The 19782-nt window shown below is 42.0% G+C and overlaps 1 protein-coding gene across 7 annotated transcripts in view; it reads right to left on the bottom strand.

Moving 5' to 3' along the window:
- The window catches only part of DIP2A (disco interacting protein 2 homolog A), an 82711-nt gene that overhangs the window by 2239 nt on the left and 60690 nt on the right, over positions 1–19782 (bottom strand). For 3 of the 7 annotated variants that reach the window (XM_039554663.1, XM_039554666.1, XM_039554667.1), the window contains 20 exons: positions 15849–15985; positions 15287–15367; positions 14961–15088; positions 13865–13979; positions 12538–12739; positions 12303–12412; positions 12083–12163; positions 10924–11047; positions 10543–10664; positions 10115–10226; positions 9787–9896; positions 9547–9677; positions 8844–9012; positions 7486–7656; positions 5393–5422; positions 4912–4973; positions 3037–3094; positions 2266–2340; positions 1504–1678; positions 65–188 (listed from right to left, as the gene is read on the bottom strand). In XM_039554663.1, coding sequence (XP_039410597.1) covers positions 65–188; positions 1504–1678; positions 2266–2340; positions 3037–3094; positions 4912–4973; positions 5393–5422; positions 7486–7656; positions 8844–9012; positions 9547–9677; positions 9787–9896; positions 10115–10226; positions 10543–10664; positions 10924–11047; positions 12083–12163; positions 12303–12412; positions 12538–12739; positions 13865–13979; positions 14961–15088; positions 15287–15367; positions 15849–15985 — 2317 coding nt within the window. Of the gene's footprint in view, positions 1–64; positions 189–1503; positions 1679–2265; positions 2341–3036; positions 3095–4911; positions 4974–5392; positions 5423–7485; positions 7657–8843; positions 9013–9546; positions 9678–9786; positions 9897–10114; positions 10227–10542; positions 10665–10923; positions 11048–12082; positions 12164–12302; positions 12413–12537; positions 12740–12883; positions 12965–13864; positions 13980–14956; positions 15089–15286; positions 15368–15848; positions 15986–19782 lie in introns of those variants that run through there. The other 4 variants (XM_039554664.1, XM_039554665.1, XR_005602281.1 and 1 more) reach the window with 4 other exon arrangements.

The following is a 19782-nucleotide window of genomic DNA, read 5'->3' as shown; positions in this document are numbered from 1 at the left end:
GTTACAAGTTCTTCTGCTTTAGAAGAAATAAAGTGCTCCAGAAGAATAATGCTGAGGTTCTTACCATTCTGCAATGCTCTTATGTGCCCTGATTACAGAGGTTTCTATGTCAATGGGGTGGTATCTCATTCCTCTGAGCTCCAGTGTTTCATCCAAAGAGCCCACGACATACAGGGCATCATGCCTCTCTGCAATACAGCACACACATTTCAACATCATCACATCTGCAGGACAAACACAGTCACTCGTATGTGCTTATTCCTGACGTTCTAAGATGTTCCCAGTGCTTCCTAGGGGGAAGAGTCTGTAATACAAGCTCTATCATTTGGAGAGAATGAAGAGCTCATGTAGCACTTTTGCCTATTGACTCCAAGCAACTGAAACCACACTGAAAAGAATTTCTGGGTCATCCAGTTCTGTCCTTTCTCTCATGTAATGTGACCTCAGTTCATAAACCCAAGCAAAGTCTGCCATTAAAGCATCTTTTCGTTCCACTATGCTTACAAGAGAAATTTTCTTCTCTGATTAACACAAACACTTTTCTGATTTCCAAATTTATCTTCTTTTTTTCTTTTTAACATCAGCTTATGCCCACTTGTCCTCATGCCAGCAAAATTCTACTCAAGCTCCTTAAGATCCCACAGTTTACACAATAAGAACAGCCTCTCCCCAGGCTCAGCTCTGCCAGGTGAAATAAACAAAGCTCTCCTAGACCCTGCCTGAAGGACACACTCTCTGCATTCATCCTGTAACTCTTGTTCAGTTCAATTTTGCTTTTTCTTTGTTAACTGTTTTAGAGTTCTGGTCAGTTGTGTCACTGGAGGTGAAAATCATGCTGCGAAGCTGTACTTCATGTGTACTGTATGTTAATTCACTGCACAAAGCCTCTTAAAAGCTAAAGGACAAGCAACGTTGTTCCATGGTGATAAAAACCTCTATGATAGTGATTTTTCAGAAAGCTACAAGGCACAAAAACTTGCTATCATTATCCAGTGGCAGCAGTCAGGACACTGACACTATTAATGTAGACACCATTATTCATTTATGTCCAATCACAGAAAAACAGCAATATACATTTGTTATTAAGTTACAAGCACTCAAACTCCTTTTTTTAGGATGTTCAGAGATTTATTTTTTAAAGTATATGATAATCAAGAGCTGTATCTACTTTGTATTCTGTCTCAACAGAAAACACAGCAGATGGAAGACAAACTTTTCCCAAATTTAGACATCTTGGCTTAAATCAAAAAAACCCCCAGATGAACAATTTATTTTCTCTACTGGAAAGTTTCTCCTCTAGACCTTTAACGTTCGAAAGACTGTAAAATCACTGGTGTCTATGCATATCCTGAACCTGCTGAATGACAGAACATCTCCTACTTAATTCAGGAGTCTTCTGTGATGGAAGTCAGCATAAACTTGCCAGACAGCCTTATCTTTGCTGGCTCAGCTTTCCCAAGGAGCCTCACACAAGTACCCCTGTAGGTTGGTGTTCCCTCTCACCTCCACTGGCATCCGTCAGCTCTGTCCTGCGCAGGAAGCCCAGGTACCCAGTGCGAGCCCACATGGTCTGAGTGTCCCCAAAACTCAGGCGAGCAGTAAAGTGATCAGCGTGCAGTGCTTCTTCTCCATACACTGTGTAGTAACCAGTAGCATTGTGTGGGCTACTCACCCATATCTAGGGGATAAAACAAATCCAAACTGGAATAAACATAGGTTATTTTGCCAGACACAGACAACATCATTAATTGATTTAAAAGATCTGTTTCACAGACAATTTTGACTACTCCAAAATGCCAGTTTTATTGAAATCATTAACTTCCGACCAGAGAAAAGGAGTTTTGTATACATGTAATTGGGGGATGGTAAAGGCCATAAAAAAATGAACCAGGCATTTCGCTTACTGGGAAGGAGCACCTGCTAACCTATTAGCTCGGCATCTTATTACACAACAAAAGATGCCTATAAAACAAAGGTTAAACCAAGCAGCAAATTACCTTTTGCCGCTGCCCAGTGATGGGAGTACATCCCTACCTGTTCAAGCTGCCAGGCAGACACAGTCTAGTGCCCTGGTCTCACCTGGTGCTGTGAAGCCACATGTGCAGGAATGCAAACAGTGCCAGCCCTCTGAGGGGTTCATTCACGTGCCACACCAGGGTGATCCTGGCCGTCCCACTCAGGGGAAGAAAGGCATTTATCTAAGAGGAGGTATCAATGTATCACATCACTACTGATAAACACAGTACAAGGGTACCAAACCTTTACCTCTCCTAAATGTGAGTCTCCCAGAGGTCCCTTGGTTTCTGTGTGTGCTATGATGACCTTTACTCCTGGAAGAATCTTGAATAAGAAGCAAATAGAAGTTAAGAAAATGAATTAATCAAAAGAAAAATCCATCAGAAGGCAACAGTCTGTACTTCCCTTACTACTCCTTTCTGCACCACCAACCATCTCTTTCTACCACTATTATTTAACCTGTTAAATAATTTTAACTCTGAGCAGCTGTTTTGCAGCTTCAGCATTGGTTTCACACCTAGAAAATGACTTCAGAAAGCCTCAGATTTGTTTCAGTGGTAGCAACTTATCCTATTGCTTCATGTCATGCACCTATCTTCACTTTAGCTACTCAATCATAACATGCTCTCCTGGACACATTCTGATTAGCCAAGCTTGTCCCACATGTTCTTTACTGAGATCCAGGTGATGCAGCTCCCTGCCGAGGTGAGTGCCATGAGGATATAATGAGTGTCATAATGCCTTTAAACTGAAAGAGGAGGTTTAGATTAGATGTCAGGAAGAAATTCTCCCCTGTGAGGGTGCTGAGGCCCTGGCACAGGGTGCCCAGAGAAGCTGTGGTTACCTCACCCCTGGAAGTGTCCAAGGCCAGGTTGGATAGAGCTTGGAGCAACCTGGTTTAGTGGAAGGCGTCCCCACCCATGGCAGACAGGGACTGGAATGAGATGAGCTTTGAAGTCCTTTCCAACCCAAACCACTCTGTGATTCTGTGAGGAGGAAGAATCACACTCAGTCTCTCACCTTCCCAGACTCCATAAGTGGCAGACTGTGTGGAGAACCTCTCTCCACCAAACGCACCCTGAGAAAATAAGAGGATACATTTGTACAAGGCTTTAAGAACTGTTGGAGGTTAAGATTTTTTTTTTCTCTCAGGGAATTTTCTCCCATCTGTTGCCTAAGAGATGATAATGACTGGTACTTAAGAGAGACAAAAGATATAGCCATGGAGGAGGGGGAGGGGTGCAGCTGGCTGCACTCTCCTAGCTGAGGGGCTTTCTCTTGGGAAGGGCAGAGATACCTTGAGATTTTGGCTGGGGGGTCAGGGGCTGGGCTCAGCTTCTCTCTCTCACTCGCTCTTGGATCGGAGGGGACCAATCTGCGGTTACTGTGGGAAGAATTTGCTGCCACCGTGGAGTTCCGCCTTTTACTGCTTCTACCGTGAGTGAGGCTTTGCTCGTAAGAGCAGCTGTTGAACTGGGACCTTAGTAACACTCTACCTCAATGGAAAAGGACCCTCACCATCTACTTGGGTGCCCAGGGGAAAACCCGTGACCCTGAGCCGCGAGCCCCTCTGAGTGAGTCTCTCCTAGCTGCTTGTGGGAGCCCAGCTGCCGCTGCCCAGCCCTGCTGTCTTCTGCTGCTACTTCGGGTTTTTCACTACACTTCACCCTGATACCCCGTGTCTGCCCAAACCCCGCAGTTCCTGCTAAGGCTGTGGAGTTTCTGCTACATTTTGTTTGTCACCCCGGGGTGTGCCTGCCTCTGCCGTTCCAGCTGCTGCTCCAAGGTTCCCGCTACAGCCCATTCTGCCATCCTGAGGGGCATCGAGATCGGCTGCCCCTGTGGGTTTGTAAAGGGAGCCCCTTTTCCATCCCTCCTGCCAGCTCGCCCGCCATCACCCACATGATGAGAGAGAGGCAAGAGAGAGGCGCTCGTGCCACAGCGCCCCCTGCAGGCACGGGGGAACCATTGCACCCCCCCGCCCGGCCGGGAGCCACCAGCGCCCCCACCGGCTGTGACCAGAACTGCACCCAAGGGGAAGGTGCCTGACAGCTGAGAGAGGCTGGCACTGGGTTTGTGGGTTTGTTTGTTGTCGCTGCCGCTGTGGTTGTTTGTCTGCCTTGTTATACATACATACATACAAGTAAAGAACTGTTATTCCTTTTCCCATATCTTTGCCTGGAAGCCCCTTAATTTCAATGTTACAATTTGGAGAGAAGGGGGTCATTGTCTCCATTCCAAGGGAGGTTCCTGCCTTAAGACAAGAACTTAAACAGAAGTGTTCTAGTATATGCACTGCTACCCCAACCTTAGCTGCACTGACTGAGCTGCAATGAATCACCCAGTTACTCTCAGTTATTCACAACTTAAGTTTCTAGCTGTCTTCTAACTTCCCTGTTAGCATTCCCACAGACCATGTTTCTTTCAAGAATCTGTAACTCTGCTCTCTGGAAAGATGAGTAACTTTTTCCAAAAAAGCCTGAAGGTTGCAGTCCCACCAGGATTTTAAATTCACCTTCTTTTCCGGATTCTCCTGGACCTCTGCTTGTCACACTGAGTCATGGCAGAGCATCAGTAGGAATTACAAACAGTAAAGAGCAAGGAGCCTAACTGGAATTAAGTGACACAGTGCAGCCCAGGGAAGGCTAAGGGAACAGAGTTGTTTTGGTTTGAAGGGGAAAAAAAAAAAAAAAAAGACTAAGGGAGACTCTGTACTATTTCCACTACCTAAAGGATTGTGAGAGAGCAGATTTCTTGGAATTGCACAGCACAGGGATACAACATGGCAGGGAGTCAGTTGACTGCTGCCAAGGATATTTCAGCAAACCAGTGCACTGAGGCTGAAGTTTCTTCTCCACGGCCATTGAAGAGTTAATGCTTTAACACAGACTGTACCTGTCATGTCGAAGTGCTCTCATATCTACATAGACTGTTGTTGGATCTGGTCCTGCTGTTCCCTAAGAATAAGGAAGAAGAAACAAATTCAACAGAAGCCACGACATCCTGCTTTCATTCTCACAGCCACATAAATTCACAAATTTCTCTCCCTTTTTTACTGACACTTATAAAGCACTTCCCTAATGTACAAGAAATAAAGTAGCCCCCCTTTCAACAGTGACTACTGCAGAGCCTTTCGTTTTTTATGGAATCAGCCAATGAATGCACAAGTGAAGTATGTGGGACAGGTAAGTCTAAGTTTTGGAAAATTTTTAAATTTAAAATCCAGCTTTTATGATTTTATTTGAGTAAGCACCTGCTCTAAAAGCCACACAGCCAGTGCAAAAGGATGTAAGCATAAACCTATGTGGGCCTAGTTCCTAACACTGCAGAACCAGATGGACTTTAGGACGTGACAAGCACACATGCATCACTATACCTGTTCAGCCAGCTTGCCCAGCCTGTTTGGCTGACAGCAGGACCACAAACAGAAGTAACAGAGGCCATCAAAGTGTGGGAAACAGAGAGAAAGGGGAAAAAAAGAAAATACAAACAAAGAGGCACTAGAAACATAAGATACACACAGTAAGACAGAAAACAAAACTTACACTGTTTTAGAATGAAAAGAAAATTTCCATTTCAGATTATTTGAGAGCTTGGCACTTTTAGGTGGTTCTTTGGGAAACATGCAAGTCACAGATAATGAACAAAAGAGGGCCAAGGCAACTCATACATTGCTTTATAATAAATCCCTTCTCCCTCTGTAAGACTATTTGCAGCTTCAGAACACCTTCTCAGTGAACCAGTTCAGCAGGGCTGGAAGACAGGTATTTATCTGCCTGCTAATTTGTATAAAAAATTTAGTCATTCATTTACATTCATTTAAATCCAATTTATTAAAAAATGTCTAATACAGTATCACTTTGGAAGAAAACCCTTTCCACTAAAAACGGGTTCAAGAATGGAAAACAGAGATGAAAAAGGCATAAAATTAAGGGGAAGCTTAACCGCCCATCAGTCCTGTATTCCTCACAGGGTTTTTTTGGAGTCCTTTTCATGCTGCCATTCAGTATTCTGCAGAAAAACTGTTTCTCCCCCTTTATCCCAAACTGGCTTTTGAAATTTTTATTCACACAGGCAATTTGGAAAGCTATTCTTTCACACCTGACAGCTGAAATGTTTTATTCAATGAATTCAGAATCTTAATTTACAGTCATCTTGATTTCATGTGTATTCTTCCTGTTTTTCTACCTATTGATTCATAAAATCACTCTGACCTTATTTCATTATAACCATTTAGCTTGGTCTTGTTAAAAATCCTTTCTCCTTTAAATGTGAAAGAAATTAGAGAAACTAAGGAAACATTTGTGAATGGCAACATATTTAGGTAACTCATGTTCCAGAATATCTCTCTCGTAGGAAACCCAGAACACTCTAATATATTCTGAGAGCTAAAAAGGCTTTTCTTCATCTAGTGGGCACCAGGAAGAAGAAAAAAGGAAAACCGAAAGTTTTGCAGAAGTACAGCAGCAATTTTCATAGAAACCTATTTTATTAAGTGTAATTTATACAAAAAAAAAAGGACATTAAATTTACAATTACACATACTTAATCCATGTGCCCCCTAAGATATTCCCCACATACAAAGCTACATACTGCCTCATCTGAAACCTGAGTACTTTATTTATTAACTCAAGCATCCTCCAAACCCCAGGGTTCTTTCCCATTTTCTAGTCCACGCTTACTTAACACCTGATTTTTCAGGTAAGTTTTGGAATATATATATATTTATATATTTTTTTAATCTGCTGACTGGAAAAGAAATATCTCATTAAGCAAAGTTAGACTTCATCTGGTTAAATTACACATAAAATATTATTATCAGCTGAATACTAAACTGTCAGAAGGTGTTCTGACCCACAGCATGTCATTATCTCCAGACTGTAAAGCAGGGCTGAGGACTTTATGGGCATATCCTCCCTCTCAAAGCTTCCAATTTTATACTTATAAGTAAAAAAAAAAGTCCAGCTCTCACACAAGGTGAGACAAAAATATTTGCATGTTGCTAATACTCATCTGAGATCTTTAAAAGTCAAAAAAACCTGCCAACTGTGTTCATTTTCCTGGGTCTTATTTGCAGAATTCTGTCTTCCATTTAATTCCACATTATACAAAACAAGACAAAATCTGAATCACACAAAAGCTGAAACAGCACTGCTTGTAACATGCAATATTTATGAATCGGAAGTTGTTTATTTAATACTGCTCCTGCATAGAAGGAAGGAAACAAGTTTCTTAGTACTGACCCTCTGGATTGGAAAAGCAAATCAATTGGTCAATTAGTACAGAAAAGTGAAATTATCATAATCAACATCATATTAAACATCTTATTCAAAAGCTTATTTAACTTGGTGATGAAGCAAGCAAGCAATGGATATCTAGTTCATTAGAAAAAGAAATCCATTCAGCTGAACATGATTTTCTACCAAGTTCCCAGAGGTTCTGTGTAAGGAACAAGCAGTTTAATCTCACCTGTAAGCAAATTGCTACGTTGACCCTGCACCCAAAGGTAGTGCTCACTGCACGAGCAGAGAGGCCCAGGTCTTTGAATAACTTGGAAAAAGACTGGGTGAGGGTGATCCTCGGTCTCTCCTCTGCCACCACCATGCAGGTGCGCACGCAGGACAGGTTAACCCCCTTCATCTGAGAGGGGAGAACAACATTGTAACTTCAAAGACAGCATTTCTAGAAATAAACCATTTTATTTGTGCAACAGAAGGGCTTTAAAGGCACTAGAGTAAGACATGAACTGGTTTAACACTACAGACATCGTGTAGCTGCAACACAGGGACTCAGCATTTTGAGCTGAAAAACCCTTGAAATATCATTTTGGCACAGGGCTGGGCTTGCCAGAGACCTGCTGGCACCCAGCACTGCACAGTTTAGGTGTTCCAGACATCATCAGCTCCTCTCAATGTGAATGTGAACCTGGAGCAACTGGCTGTGGGCCAGGATTGCCTTTGGTGAGGTCCAGGGGAACAGAGGGACAGGTTTTGTCTCTATTGAGCGCACACAATACAGCCACCTTTGTGAAGGAGCTGCCACATTCCCAATGGAAGTCCTGAGCAGCCGAGTTACTACAGCTGTGGGAATGCTCCTTCCTCTTCAAGGAAATTCAATCTGAGTTAAGAGATTTTCCTCAAAAATAAATAGATGTATCAGGGTGCAATTGCTGTTGTTAGGAATCGAAGAATCATATAGCATAACTTTGAGTGGGAAGGAAAGGATTTTAAAGCTCATCTCATTCCAATCCCTCTGCATGGGCAGGGATACCTTCCTCTAGATCAGGCTGCTCCAAGCCCCATCCAACTTGGCCTGGAACCTTTCCAGGACTGGGGAAGATTATACCCATCTTAGAACTCAGCACTTCTGGTATCGAGTGATATCTGAAAGTAAGTCAGACTTGCTGAGTTTTGGGGCGCTTTTTCTTTTGGCTGTTTTGGGTGAGGTTTTTTGTGTTTGGTGGGCCTTCGGTGTTTTTCTGGGATTTTTTTTTTTTTTTTGTTTGGTGTTGGGTTTTTTTTCTTGTCTCAGACACAAACAAATTGATAGGCTTGCTATGTATTTTGCCCAAAACCTCAAAAATATCCAGCAGCACTGAGGTTGTACAAATAATTAAAACTGAAAATGGAAGACTTCATTTCTTTCCCTCCACCAGAAACACGGAAGCTGAATCTTCCGGCAGTCTCAACACTCCCCAAAACTCAAGACATAATGGAAGGCTATCACAGAAACACTTAAAAACTCATCTTCTCCAAGCCAAAATGAAGTATTTTTAGAAAGATACATGTATGTTTATGTCAGTATGCGGAAAAATGAAGCCCACTCACCCGGAGAACATCAGTCTGTGTCCCAAGGCCTTTGGTGCACATCTCCATCACGGAGTATGAGCAGAAGGTGACACGCACTTTGTACTGGCTGACAGCAGACAGCCACAGAGACACGTTGCTCTCCAGCTCCAGAGGAGGGACCAGGATGGACTGGTGACCTGAATATATACTGGGGAGAGGAAGCAACAGGAACATGAAAATTCAATTAAGTAATGCATATGGCATGTTTTAAAAGGCAAAAAAATTTGCAGCTTTGTGAGATGTGCCGCATGAGAGTAGTTATCTGGTTGAATCAAGTCATGACTTACCAGGTTTAAGAAACATTTAACTGCTTCCTTTAGCAGTATTTCTTATTGCATACCAATCTTGCACTGAACACCTTAAAGGTCTTGTCAAAACATATGGTTAATCTCAAAAGACTTTAAAAAGATTTACCTAATCAATGTGAAACAGACCGTGAAGTCCCTCAGTCCCTTCTTTTTTTCTTCCTTGAATTTGGTATCCAATTAATACCACTTACAAACCTGAAGTTACTCAAGTAACTAACTGACTTAAATGGATTTTCTTAGCACAAAAGGTGTTTTCTGATCTACTGATAAAAAGGTTAATTTGGGTTTCTTTGACAGTTTCACCCATGTCCATTCCCTGGGGTTCTGGGGAAGGCTGGGCACATGTGAGGAAACCCAGAGCTCCAGAGTCATACCTGCACAAGCACCACAGTGCAAAGCCTAAGCCACAGTAGGGGTCCAGGCAGATGGCAATCTGTCGGGATGGGTACAGCTCACACTGGAGCTTTATTGAGCGACATAAGGCACTTGTAGCTGCGTGTGACATCTGCAAGAGGAAAACAGGAGCTTTCAGGGACCTTTTTCTAGAAAAAGGGTTTTACATATTTCTTTATAAACATAAAGAAATAAAATATGATTATCTCTTGTTACTCTACCTTTACTCCTGCTAATATACCAGTAGTAGACACACTGAAGTCCAAGTATGCCAACATATCTGGAGACGTAGGTCTGAAAACACTAGCCAGCTTCTTTTTAGGCATATCATCTATTTAAAATATGTAAGTAGAGAAGGGTACCATATTATTTTGGGAAACAAGCACAGGACAAAAAAAAAATGTATCTTTACAGCATTATCATCAGATCCTTCTTATAGTTTCTGGACAGCTATTTTAATGCAATGCACAATACATCCCCTCAATCAGGCAGTTGTGTAGCAAAATAAATGTATCACTCTTCAAACTATTTCCATTTTGGCTACTGTACCTGTATCCAAAATAGTGGGCCATGTTTTAATATCTACAGCTGCTGCAGCCTCCTTGGACCTGAGCAGTTTCATTATAGCTTGGGTGGTCAGTATACATGCAGACTTACTGACCTGCAAAAGGCACAGCATTAAAACCATTGATAAAACCAGGGAATGCATGCCCAAAGTCATGTCATATGCATCCAGATGAGATAACCATTAAGATGAAGAGATGAAGAAAATAATTGGAAACAAATCAAAATAAATCATGACAAGAAAAGACCATTTTAAATGGGTTTCTGAAGAAGTCATTATTGACTCAGCCACAGGACACTGAATATTTATTTTCTAGCTTATTTTACACTGACTGTGGCAAAGCAATTCAGCAGGCTGCATCAACCATTCCACACTCCCCAGAATCATGAGGAGAGGAATGTCTCATACCTACCTCTACAATCATTTTGACAGTGGGCAGAGTGGTAGCAAGGTTCTGCGGATGAGGTGGGCGGACAGTGATGGGAACACAGCCAGCATACAAACAGCCGTAGAAAGTTGCTATCAAGTCTACTCCTGGAAAGGATATTTGTGAAATTAAAGCCATTTTTATCAGAACAATAGGCCAAACTCTTTCATCAAAATCAAAATACACAATGTTATTAAGATGCAAAGATTTGTCACAAGTGTCTCTTCAAATCAACAGACTGCTCCACAACCAGCATAAAATGTTTTGCATTTAAGAGTTAGCAAAAATTATTCCAATCCAATTAATGGACAGAACTTCTTTTCTTGTCCTCTGTGATTGTGGGTTTTGCTGTCTGTGTTGCTTTACCTGGAGGGTAAACCAGGGCCACGTGGTCACCAACATTCAGCCGTCCTTTCTCCATCAGCGCAACTGCCACCCTCTCTGCCCTCCTGTGCAGCTGGATGCATGAGGCAGTGCTGGCTACAGTACCCTGCACAGGAGACAAGTGACAGCAGAAACCTTTATAGGAACAGCAGCATCTTAGTGACTTGGATATTGACACAAGAAGGTGTAAACCAAAAGGGTTCCTCCTGGAGACACGTGAACACACCAACATGTAGCACTGTAGCACATTAGTCCTAGCTATTTAAGACAGGCGTTCACCAACAGGTAATTTCTTTGTGTTCAAGTTTTGTGTTTCCTTTTGCAGAGTCTCCCTGTCAAGGGTAAAACTTGCCTGAACAACCCAGGAAAGGGCTGCTTCATACTAGAAAACTTCCCTCAAAATCTTATTCTCTCTGAGAGAATAAACCATTTTAACAATAACAGTGTTGAAACAATTTTTTTTGCTAAAGTGCAGTATCAAAAGGAAAGTTAGAAAGTTTGAACTATGTCCTAAACTCTTTTGCCTCTCTGAATGAGACCTACAAATCCATCACTTCCCAAAGACTGCTGCTGGACTTTGTGGAAGACTCCTGTCTGCAGCACAGCACAGAACAAGGCAGATCCAATTTGTTCCTGGGCTGTTACTGTCACTCTATGTGCCATTCTTCTTGAGGGCAGAGCCTAGTCCAGGGCAAGGCATCAGTGTCCCCTGCAGGGTGTGACAGTGCTCCTGGAAAATCTGACTCCAAAGCTGTCCCAGGATTCTCTACTTAGGCTCTAGATCTTCTAATCAGGAAATCCTCCATTTCTGACTTACAGACACCCTTGTTCTCAGGAATGAAGACAGAATCATGGTTTCCATTAATATGACAGAAGCTGTGTTCCAGCAGGAAATGCAATTACTGCAATGTTTTAAGCTAGGCAGAATGCATACTGAAATTCCAGATGTGGAATAAAAGATATGTCATAAAATTCCAGAAGTGGAAAAATGTATGCTGCTTACCACCTAGCAATTTTTGTCCGCTTCATTAAAATAATCTGCAGCATTTCAGGAAAAGACTTATAGAAGGCATTTTCTTAGAATCTAAATAATCCTTTGTTTTGATCTCAATCTCCAAGTGTGTCCTAAAGTGCATCTCACCTTGGAATTCAACAAAAGGAAGAGTGGATGATCTGGAGTTGTCTGAGCTCGCCACTGAAGAACATCTGCTAAATACAGGAACTGAAACGGAAGAAAAAAATGCTGCTCAGCTTAACTCAAAGTACCTTGGGTTTACTTTCAGCAGAATATCATACCTGGTCTTCTTTCATTCTGAATAAGCTAATTCAAATATTTAATAATACCAGGACCCCAATGTCACCTTTCTTGCCTGGTCATTGTCCTCCAACTGGCTAACATCTCTCCCCGAGGCTTGTGCAATCCTCTTGCCAGCTATGAGGTTTCCTACAATCATCGACGCAGGACCAACATCTGCATTTTGAAAAGAACAGTGCAAAATGAGGAAAAACAACCTAAGGAACAAGCAACAGCTCAGCCTGCAGGTGCCCTATAAGACACAGGTCTGCCAGAACTAGCACATATTCTGGTTTCCTCACCTGGCTGTTTCTGTCGAGGCTTGGGCAGGTTGGTAACACAGGTGTGGGGACACATCAAGACGTTACAAGGATGCAGAGCACCCTCCAAAAAGCGCTGCTTCGTTTCTGAAATATGAATTCCTCCGAGTGGAGCCTTTGGCAAAGTGTTGGCTGGCACCAAGGCAAGGCAGTACACACCTACTTGGTGAATGCTATCAATTGCCTTCACAGAAATGAAAAAAAAAATACAGTCCACATTATCAACTGGGATGTAGCTAGAGAAAGAATTTGAATTCAAGTCATTTATAACATTAAAATTTTTACTTGCACCACAATTTGCAAATAAAGGGTCCAATTCTGCACTCACTGAACTCATAGAAGCTGTGCCATGACTTCAATGGGAGCAGGAGCAGACCCAGGACTGTGCCCTCTATCAAGGGGATGCCACCTGCACATCAGGGATTAGGAGAGTCTCTTAAAAGTGGGCAAAAAGTGCAGAGATTTTCAAAAGCCAAGTTATATCACAGCAAATTTAGCATGTATGGCAGAATCACAAAAGCGCAGTAGAACATAAAACTCACAAAATTTAGGAGGGAAGCATCTTTGCTGCCTAAATCTAAAGTGTCTCTTTTAGCTATGACACTTCTAAAAAGAGAAACAAAAATATTTTCTCCCAATACCAGATATTCTCTCCAAGAAGATAAGAAAGCTGAAGTTAGACAGAAACCATTATTACCCAACTGCCTTACTCATAAGAGCAAACTTCCCTTAAGTTGCTCTCTGGATCCTTCCCTTCAGTTGTCCCCTTACCAGAGTCTTCCATAATTGATCTCTCCATTTTCACTTCCTTAGAACTGATTAATTCTAAAAACTGCAAATGAATATCTACCACAGTTTCCCTTCCTCCTGTCCTGCACCCCCAAGGAAATAAAGTAAAAAAATTAAGGGAAAAAGTTTTTAATACTTCTTGTTGCAGATCTAGAATAAGGTTGATAGTGATAAAAAACTTTCAGGGGCTGTTCTGATACTTGGCAGTATACTCTTGAATATTTTCAGAGGTAACTCTCAGTATGAAATCAGAAGAGACATGTAGCATTAACCCAAACAAAACCCATCACCCTTAGGACTCTGAGAATCCTAGTAGTAGGAAGCTAAAAAAACATTCTGAAAGAAAGTTTTACTTTTTACAAAATTCTGTTAATTCTCAACCCTGAGAAAAATTAGCTTATTACACCTGTCTGTGGTTAACTGATAGGTTTTACTTATGGAAAGAAAGAAAAATCTCTAATATTCTCATTTCATGCATCAGCCTTATTCACCTGGAAAGAGAAAAGGACAGACTGACTACCTGTAGAACCCTGCTCATCCACTGAAAACTATCCTCCTCTGAGGCGTCAGGGCGTTGCTCTGCCACAAGCACTATCCGATCATCATGCAAAACGGGCACAGAAAACACTGCTATCCTAAAACACAAAGGACAGAAGAATGATAGGATGCAACACAGGGTGAACAGGGCATGGCTTATCATCCCATGGGAATGGCTGCAACCTCTCATGGCACTGTTTCACACGCACAAGCATTATTCATGCCAGATCATCACAAAATCACAGAAAATTTAGAACCCATGTGGGTTCCTTGCTGTAATTGATTTCTGGTCGGGGTCAGGTGGATTTGCAGTCACCCATGTAGCACGTGTCTAACAGGCAAATTCCATACATGCAGGGGCTGTGCAAACCTAGCCTGTAGACCTCCATCATGCACACTAGACTTGTAGCCCCAACATACGGTATCCCTTCTGGAAGACAACTGTGCCAAATTACTGACCACCAATGCTTACACTGAAGAGTACTTAACTCCCATTTGGGAATTACCTTAGTTTTAGGCTTGTCTTTTCTAGGATAAAATATTAATAATGCCTCAGCCTGGACTGGTTCCAGTCTGAACCCTGAGAGACTTCACTTATCATTGATCTCCATCTGGACATTGGGCCACGGACCACTGAAGAGCACTCAGGTTGGTGATACAACACACTATCTTTGAGGGTCCTTCAGGAACCTAGTTTGTTCTTTAGAACAGGATGCACAGCTCCTCCCTCAGCTACCCAAAAGGCTCGGGGGACAGAGGTGTTTTACATCTGGCATGAGCTTCTTCTGAGTGTCTTAAGAGAAGCTTTGAAAGAAGTTTTAAAACAGACTCTTTAAGATCTACCTTTATACTGTATGAAAGTAATTTAAAATCTATTATGCATGAAGCAGGGTGTCAATATTTGTCTTTCAGGTTAGCAGGGACAGCCAAATTCACAACTTAGTGCCAACTTTTCTACAAAACACACATGAAAAAGTTCACATGCTCCTGTGTATGCTGTGTCACTTGATGACTGTCTGTGGGTTAAAAAAGGAGCAACAAAGACCAATCAGCAGTGCTGAAGTTTTCAATACACTCACCTTCCCCGATAGACAAACTTCATGGGTTCAACTGCCAGTGCGGTGGCTACTACATCATCTGCATTGTGCCTGCGGCCGCTAACTGTCATCAAGCCATCCAATTTTCCTACCACAAACACCAAATAGTCCTGAAAAGAAGGAAGGATTAGAAACAGAGCAGAAAAACCTCCTCACTGCAGGCAATACATGCCTGACTCAAGCCAACAATACTCTTGAGATCTATAGGAGGTCAGAGCCCTGACACAAAATCCTGCTGAATTCAGGGGCATCACATTAGAATTGGGAGTCAGGACAAAGTAGGGCCCTGAGGGCCTGTTCACACTTACAGGACCCACAAAGCCAAGCAATCCTGTTCTTGTGAAAGGCTGGTCTGATACAGGCATGCCAGCTGCTGTCACTGGGATGGCCTGGAAGAACACAGAAGGATTCAGATACTCACTGGACTGATAAGAACTTTCACTCCTTTACTGCCAAAATACATGAAAGGGGTACCACTGCAAGGAAACACATGGGCAGAAAGATTGAAATGCCTTCACTTAAGACTACTGTGTTGATTCAGAGCTAAGATAAATTTAAATGCTCACAACAGGCACTACGCTGGACTGTGGAATACAGAAGCAGCTGACTGACTGCAGATGACATCACGTATTTTTGGTTGTAAGAGACAGAATGTCTTGTTATGATTCTATGAATGAAGCAAAGTGTACCTGGCCAGGGCTTTTTTCTAACTAACTAAAAGCCAAACCAAACAATAAAACACACACACACACAAAAAAAAAAAAAAAAAAAAAAAAAAAAAAAAAAAAGGGACCTTTAAGGAATAAATAAGTCTATTTGCAAGAAGAAATACTAGAAATGTAACAATTACAATTACAAAGAAATTCAAACCTCAAATACATTCTTGGTAATTCCGAGGAGGCCAAAATACGCTGTCCCACTTGCTCCTGAATTCACACATATTTCTCCAACCTCATCAGCTTTGCACAGATAAGGAGTCCCATCCACCTTCACAACACACATGTTGGCTGCAAGGAGGAAGAACACAGAATCAGTGTTAATCTGCTCCAGCAGCTGACACATGTAGTGCTCTGCCATTGACAGATAAAAATTTTAGTATCAATTATTCATCAGCTACAGCAAAAACACAGCTTGTAAGAGAGTTCTCTTTAGCGTCTTGACAGCCTGTGCAATCCATTCTCCAAGATTAAGTTCACAAATGCAGTGTTTTTTTCTTACAGTGCTTCACAGCCTCCACATCACGTGCAGCTGAATCCAAGGCACACTAGACTGAGGGAGTTTGATTTACCACTTAACACGCAAGATCAAGAAAGAAACCAATAAACCTACCCAGGTCAATACAAAATAAACATGGCAAAGCCAACTCTGCAGCCTGCATGGACCAAGAACTATTGGTAAAACAGATTTGTGGGTACATTTTCAAACCTTACAGAAGTCTTCCAATTGTCAACATCCTAGGTCTGAACAGGTGAGACAATCATTCACCCTACCAATAGATCAACCTCTAAATTACCTTGGTTTCATAAAAATTACCTATCAGAACAACTAGCAGTTATTAGAAATTGTTTGGAACCATGCAATGATAACCTTGGGTGACCAAGTAAAGAGGTGCTATTCAAATTCTGGTACAATTGCTGGATATTATATGTGTGAGCCAGATGTCTGGAATTTAAGTCCACAGTATGAACTATCGGTCATGCAAAACCCCACACTTTGCAATTGAGGAGGAAAAAATTAAAACTTAATGGTAAATTGGAACTGATGAAATAGTTTATTACTGCAGGAAATAACTTGAGCTAACATCAGAACTCTGTACATAACACTTAAACAATGATGTAAAGAGAAGTGTTAATAACTGGAGAAAGCACAATTTGTGGGCATACACAAATGTACAGCCCTCACTGCATTCACAGACATACAAAAGCCAATGGATCAGCCTGCAGTCCCTAAATGATGCTCCATCCATGAAGCCAAAGGACAATCCTATCACCCTGACCAAGTAAAAAAAAAATACTTACCAGTAACCAATGTATGATACAGGTAGTCTACAGGTACATTCTAACAGCAGGCACAGTTCTGCCCTGCCAGGTTATACTGCAAGGCTGCCCTTCTGCAGTATCTGTGGAGCCTCTACTCTTTCTTCTCCTCCTTTTCCTGCTTCATGTGTGACATACAAGAGAGTGCATCTACCACCATTTCAGTCTCTCTCAACAGCATTGCATCTGAAAAAGAATTAAAGGGAAGGGAAAAGCAGATGGGACAGGAATGTACATGTGGACTGCACGTCACGAAGAACACAGATTCCTGCTAAGAAAGCTTTCTTCAAATGAGTCCACATGTACATTCTGACAGATGGTGACTTGCAGCAGTCAAACCTGCCAAGGAGCATCCTGGCAGAAGATGAGAATCCTGCTGTGCAAAGGACCACACTGATGCCCTACTAAAGACTGGATTCAGCTCTGGATGTTTCAAGACTAGCACAGCAGGAATGCAAGAATAATGCCAGGGGCCTGCACAGCAGAAGGCTGTGACCAAAGGTACCGATGAGGGTCAGGAAGTGCTCTCCTGTTCCCTTTCCAGCGTTTCATAGTGGATCCATACACAATGGATACCATTGCACTGCAGTCTTTAGTTAGAACTTCTCTCCTAGAAGCATGAAGCCTTAGGAAAAATACTAAAATGCCAGGAAAAAATGCCTCTAGAATCACTGTGGAAGGTATTTGCAGGGTTCCCAGAGAAACCTCATCTTTGAGAAAAACAGCATACAGGGATATCAAATGCAGACCTGAATCTCTTCCTGCTCCTCTAGAAAGGGCAATAGGCATACAGCAAGCCAACTTCCTAGAGAGGATGAACATAAATCTAGACTCTAGAGGTGATCATGAGCATCCAAAGTCAAACATTTAAATTGGAAGAAAACACCTCATCTCAAGCGCACACTGGCACAGGTCTCCAAGAGAAGCTGTTCTGCAGTAGCTGTTGGGCCATTGTGTGACAGACATGAAGCCATGTGGAACGCAGAACTGATGAATATGATAAATTCTAAGGGCTGAGTGGAAAAGAGGTGCTGTTAACTCACAGTCTAAGGAATAAAACTGAAAGCTTCACCAAGTTGTTCTGTAACAACTCCTTCCACTGAGGTAAACGAACCAGATCCCTCTGCAGTGAAGACGCATAGTTGTAACTGTGAGAACCTAGGCAAATGTTTGCTCAGACATGGACAGACGAAACAATGAAATACAAAACATCCATGGGCTGGAGACAACGTGAGCCTCCCGACATTTAGGAAATTGGAACCATCTCCTTGAACTTCTAGAAAAGGTACTGAATGCAGTCACAATCCAGAACATGACACTGTTCATTGCAGAAGACCTTGCAGAAACCCAAGATTTGGTCCCAACCTGAAGTTTTCTGCTTGAGTGTAAGAAAGTAGCTGCTGCAGCAGTACTGTTTCTAGGAACCAGCCTTTGTATGATTAGAGGCTATAGGAACTTAGAACTTTTGGATTCAAGAGTATTAGCTCTTGTCAAAGAAAGAACACGAGAAGAATCCCAGTAAAAGAATGGAAAGGATTAGTTGTGAAGTAGAAGAGAGACAAACTTAACTGCAGTTAACATATCCACTAAGCAATATATCCAGGCTCAAACATAAGGCATAATATGCTTCCAAGATGACAGATAACACAGCAATCACATTCCAGTTGACATGAAAGTTGGAGGCTGAGAATGGGCAGAAGAAAAGAGGTTTGGCACTCCCCCTACCATCTTTACCAGTCCAATTTGAAAAAATGAACTGAATGTTGTTATGAGCCAAATTTAGCAATGCCAGTCTCAGATAGAAACGGTGGAAAAAAACCCAAGGTGGTCAACAGGTGGGATAAAACATCATCCCTCCAGGACAGGATTCCAGGGGAATGCATACTAGATTTTCTCTTAAGAATCCCATGCTATCTTTGAGGGGAAGATTTCTCTGTGGATGCTGGCACTTCCCTTGACGGTCTTGTGATGGGCATTCATGGTAGATAATGAATGCGAAGGGAATGTGGCATCAAGAATGGCCTATGGGTTGAACAGCACTGACACATGACATGACCCTGGTGCTGATGGCTCCGTTGAGTAAGATCCCCTGAGCAAGTGGGCTCAGTGTCTCAGAAAAAACGCAAGATCTGACGAAAAGGAGGGTGAGAGCAGACACTTCATCCATGACCTTTTAACCAGATAGTACCTGAATAAAGCATGTCAGAGATCTTCACAGGTAATGAGATCAAAAGCATTTGGCTTGACCATTTCTGAATTAAATTCAGGAATGTGAGCTCCTATGTTACAAAGTATTTGGAAGACTAGGGCAGACTTCCAAGTTCAGTGGGGATCAGAAGATGGAACAAAGCCTCCAGAAAAAAAATACAAAACCAAAAACATATCAAGAGCAAGACTTATCAGTCAGCAGAGGGGCAATGAACAGGTGGTGGTATGTTCTCTCCTGTATGCCAAACACCAAGCCAGAATGGACAGGGCACACCCTCCATGAATACTACACAGGAAAAAGCATAAATCTTACCAAGTAAGGCACAAGTATCTCCACTGTTAGAATGTACATGCAGACTCATTAGAAACTAATTCATTCATTTCCTTAAGTCATTAATTTTTTTCATTTAGCCCACCCCTGTAAGTAACTGCTAGTCTTTTGACTTTCTTCCTACTCTGGAGGATTTTTTAAGAGACAAAAGTTATCAATTATCCTTTATAATGAAATCTATCATGTATCTTCTGACTTAAGGAACATATAGAGAAATTTCTGCTGGAAT

The sequence above is a fragment of the Corvus cornix genome, chromosome 7 (assembly GCF_000738735.6).
Source record: "Corvus cornix cornix isolate S_Up_H32 chromosome 7, ASM73873v5, whole genome shotgun sequence".
Classification (NCBI taxonomy): Eukaryota; Metazoa; Chordata; class Aves; order Passeriformes; family Corvidae; genus Corvus; species Corvus cornix.
Note: the sequence above shows the minus strand (reverse complement) of the source record. Positions and strands in the feature narration are given on the sequence as shown.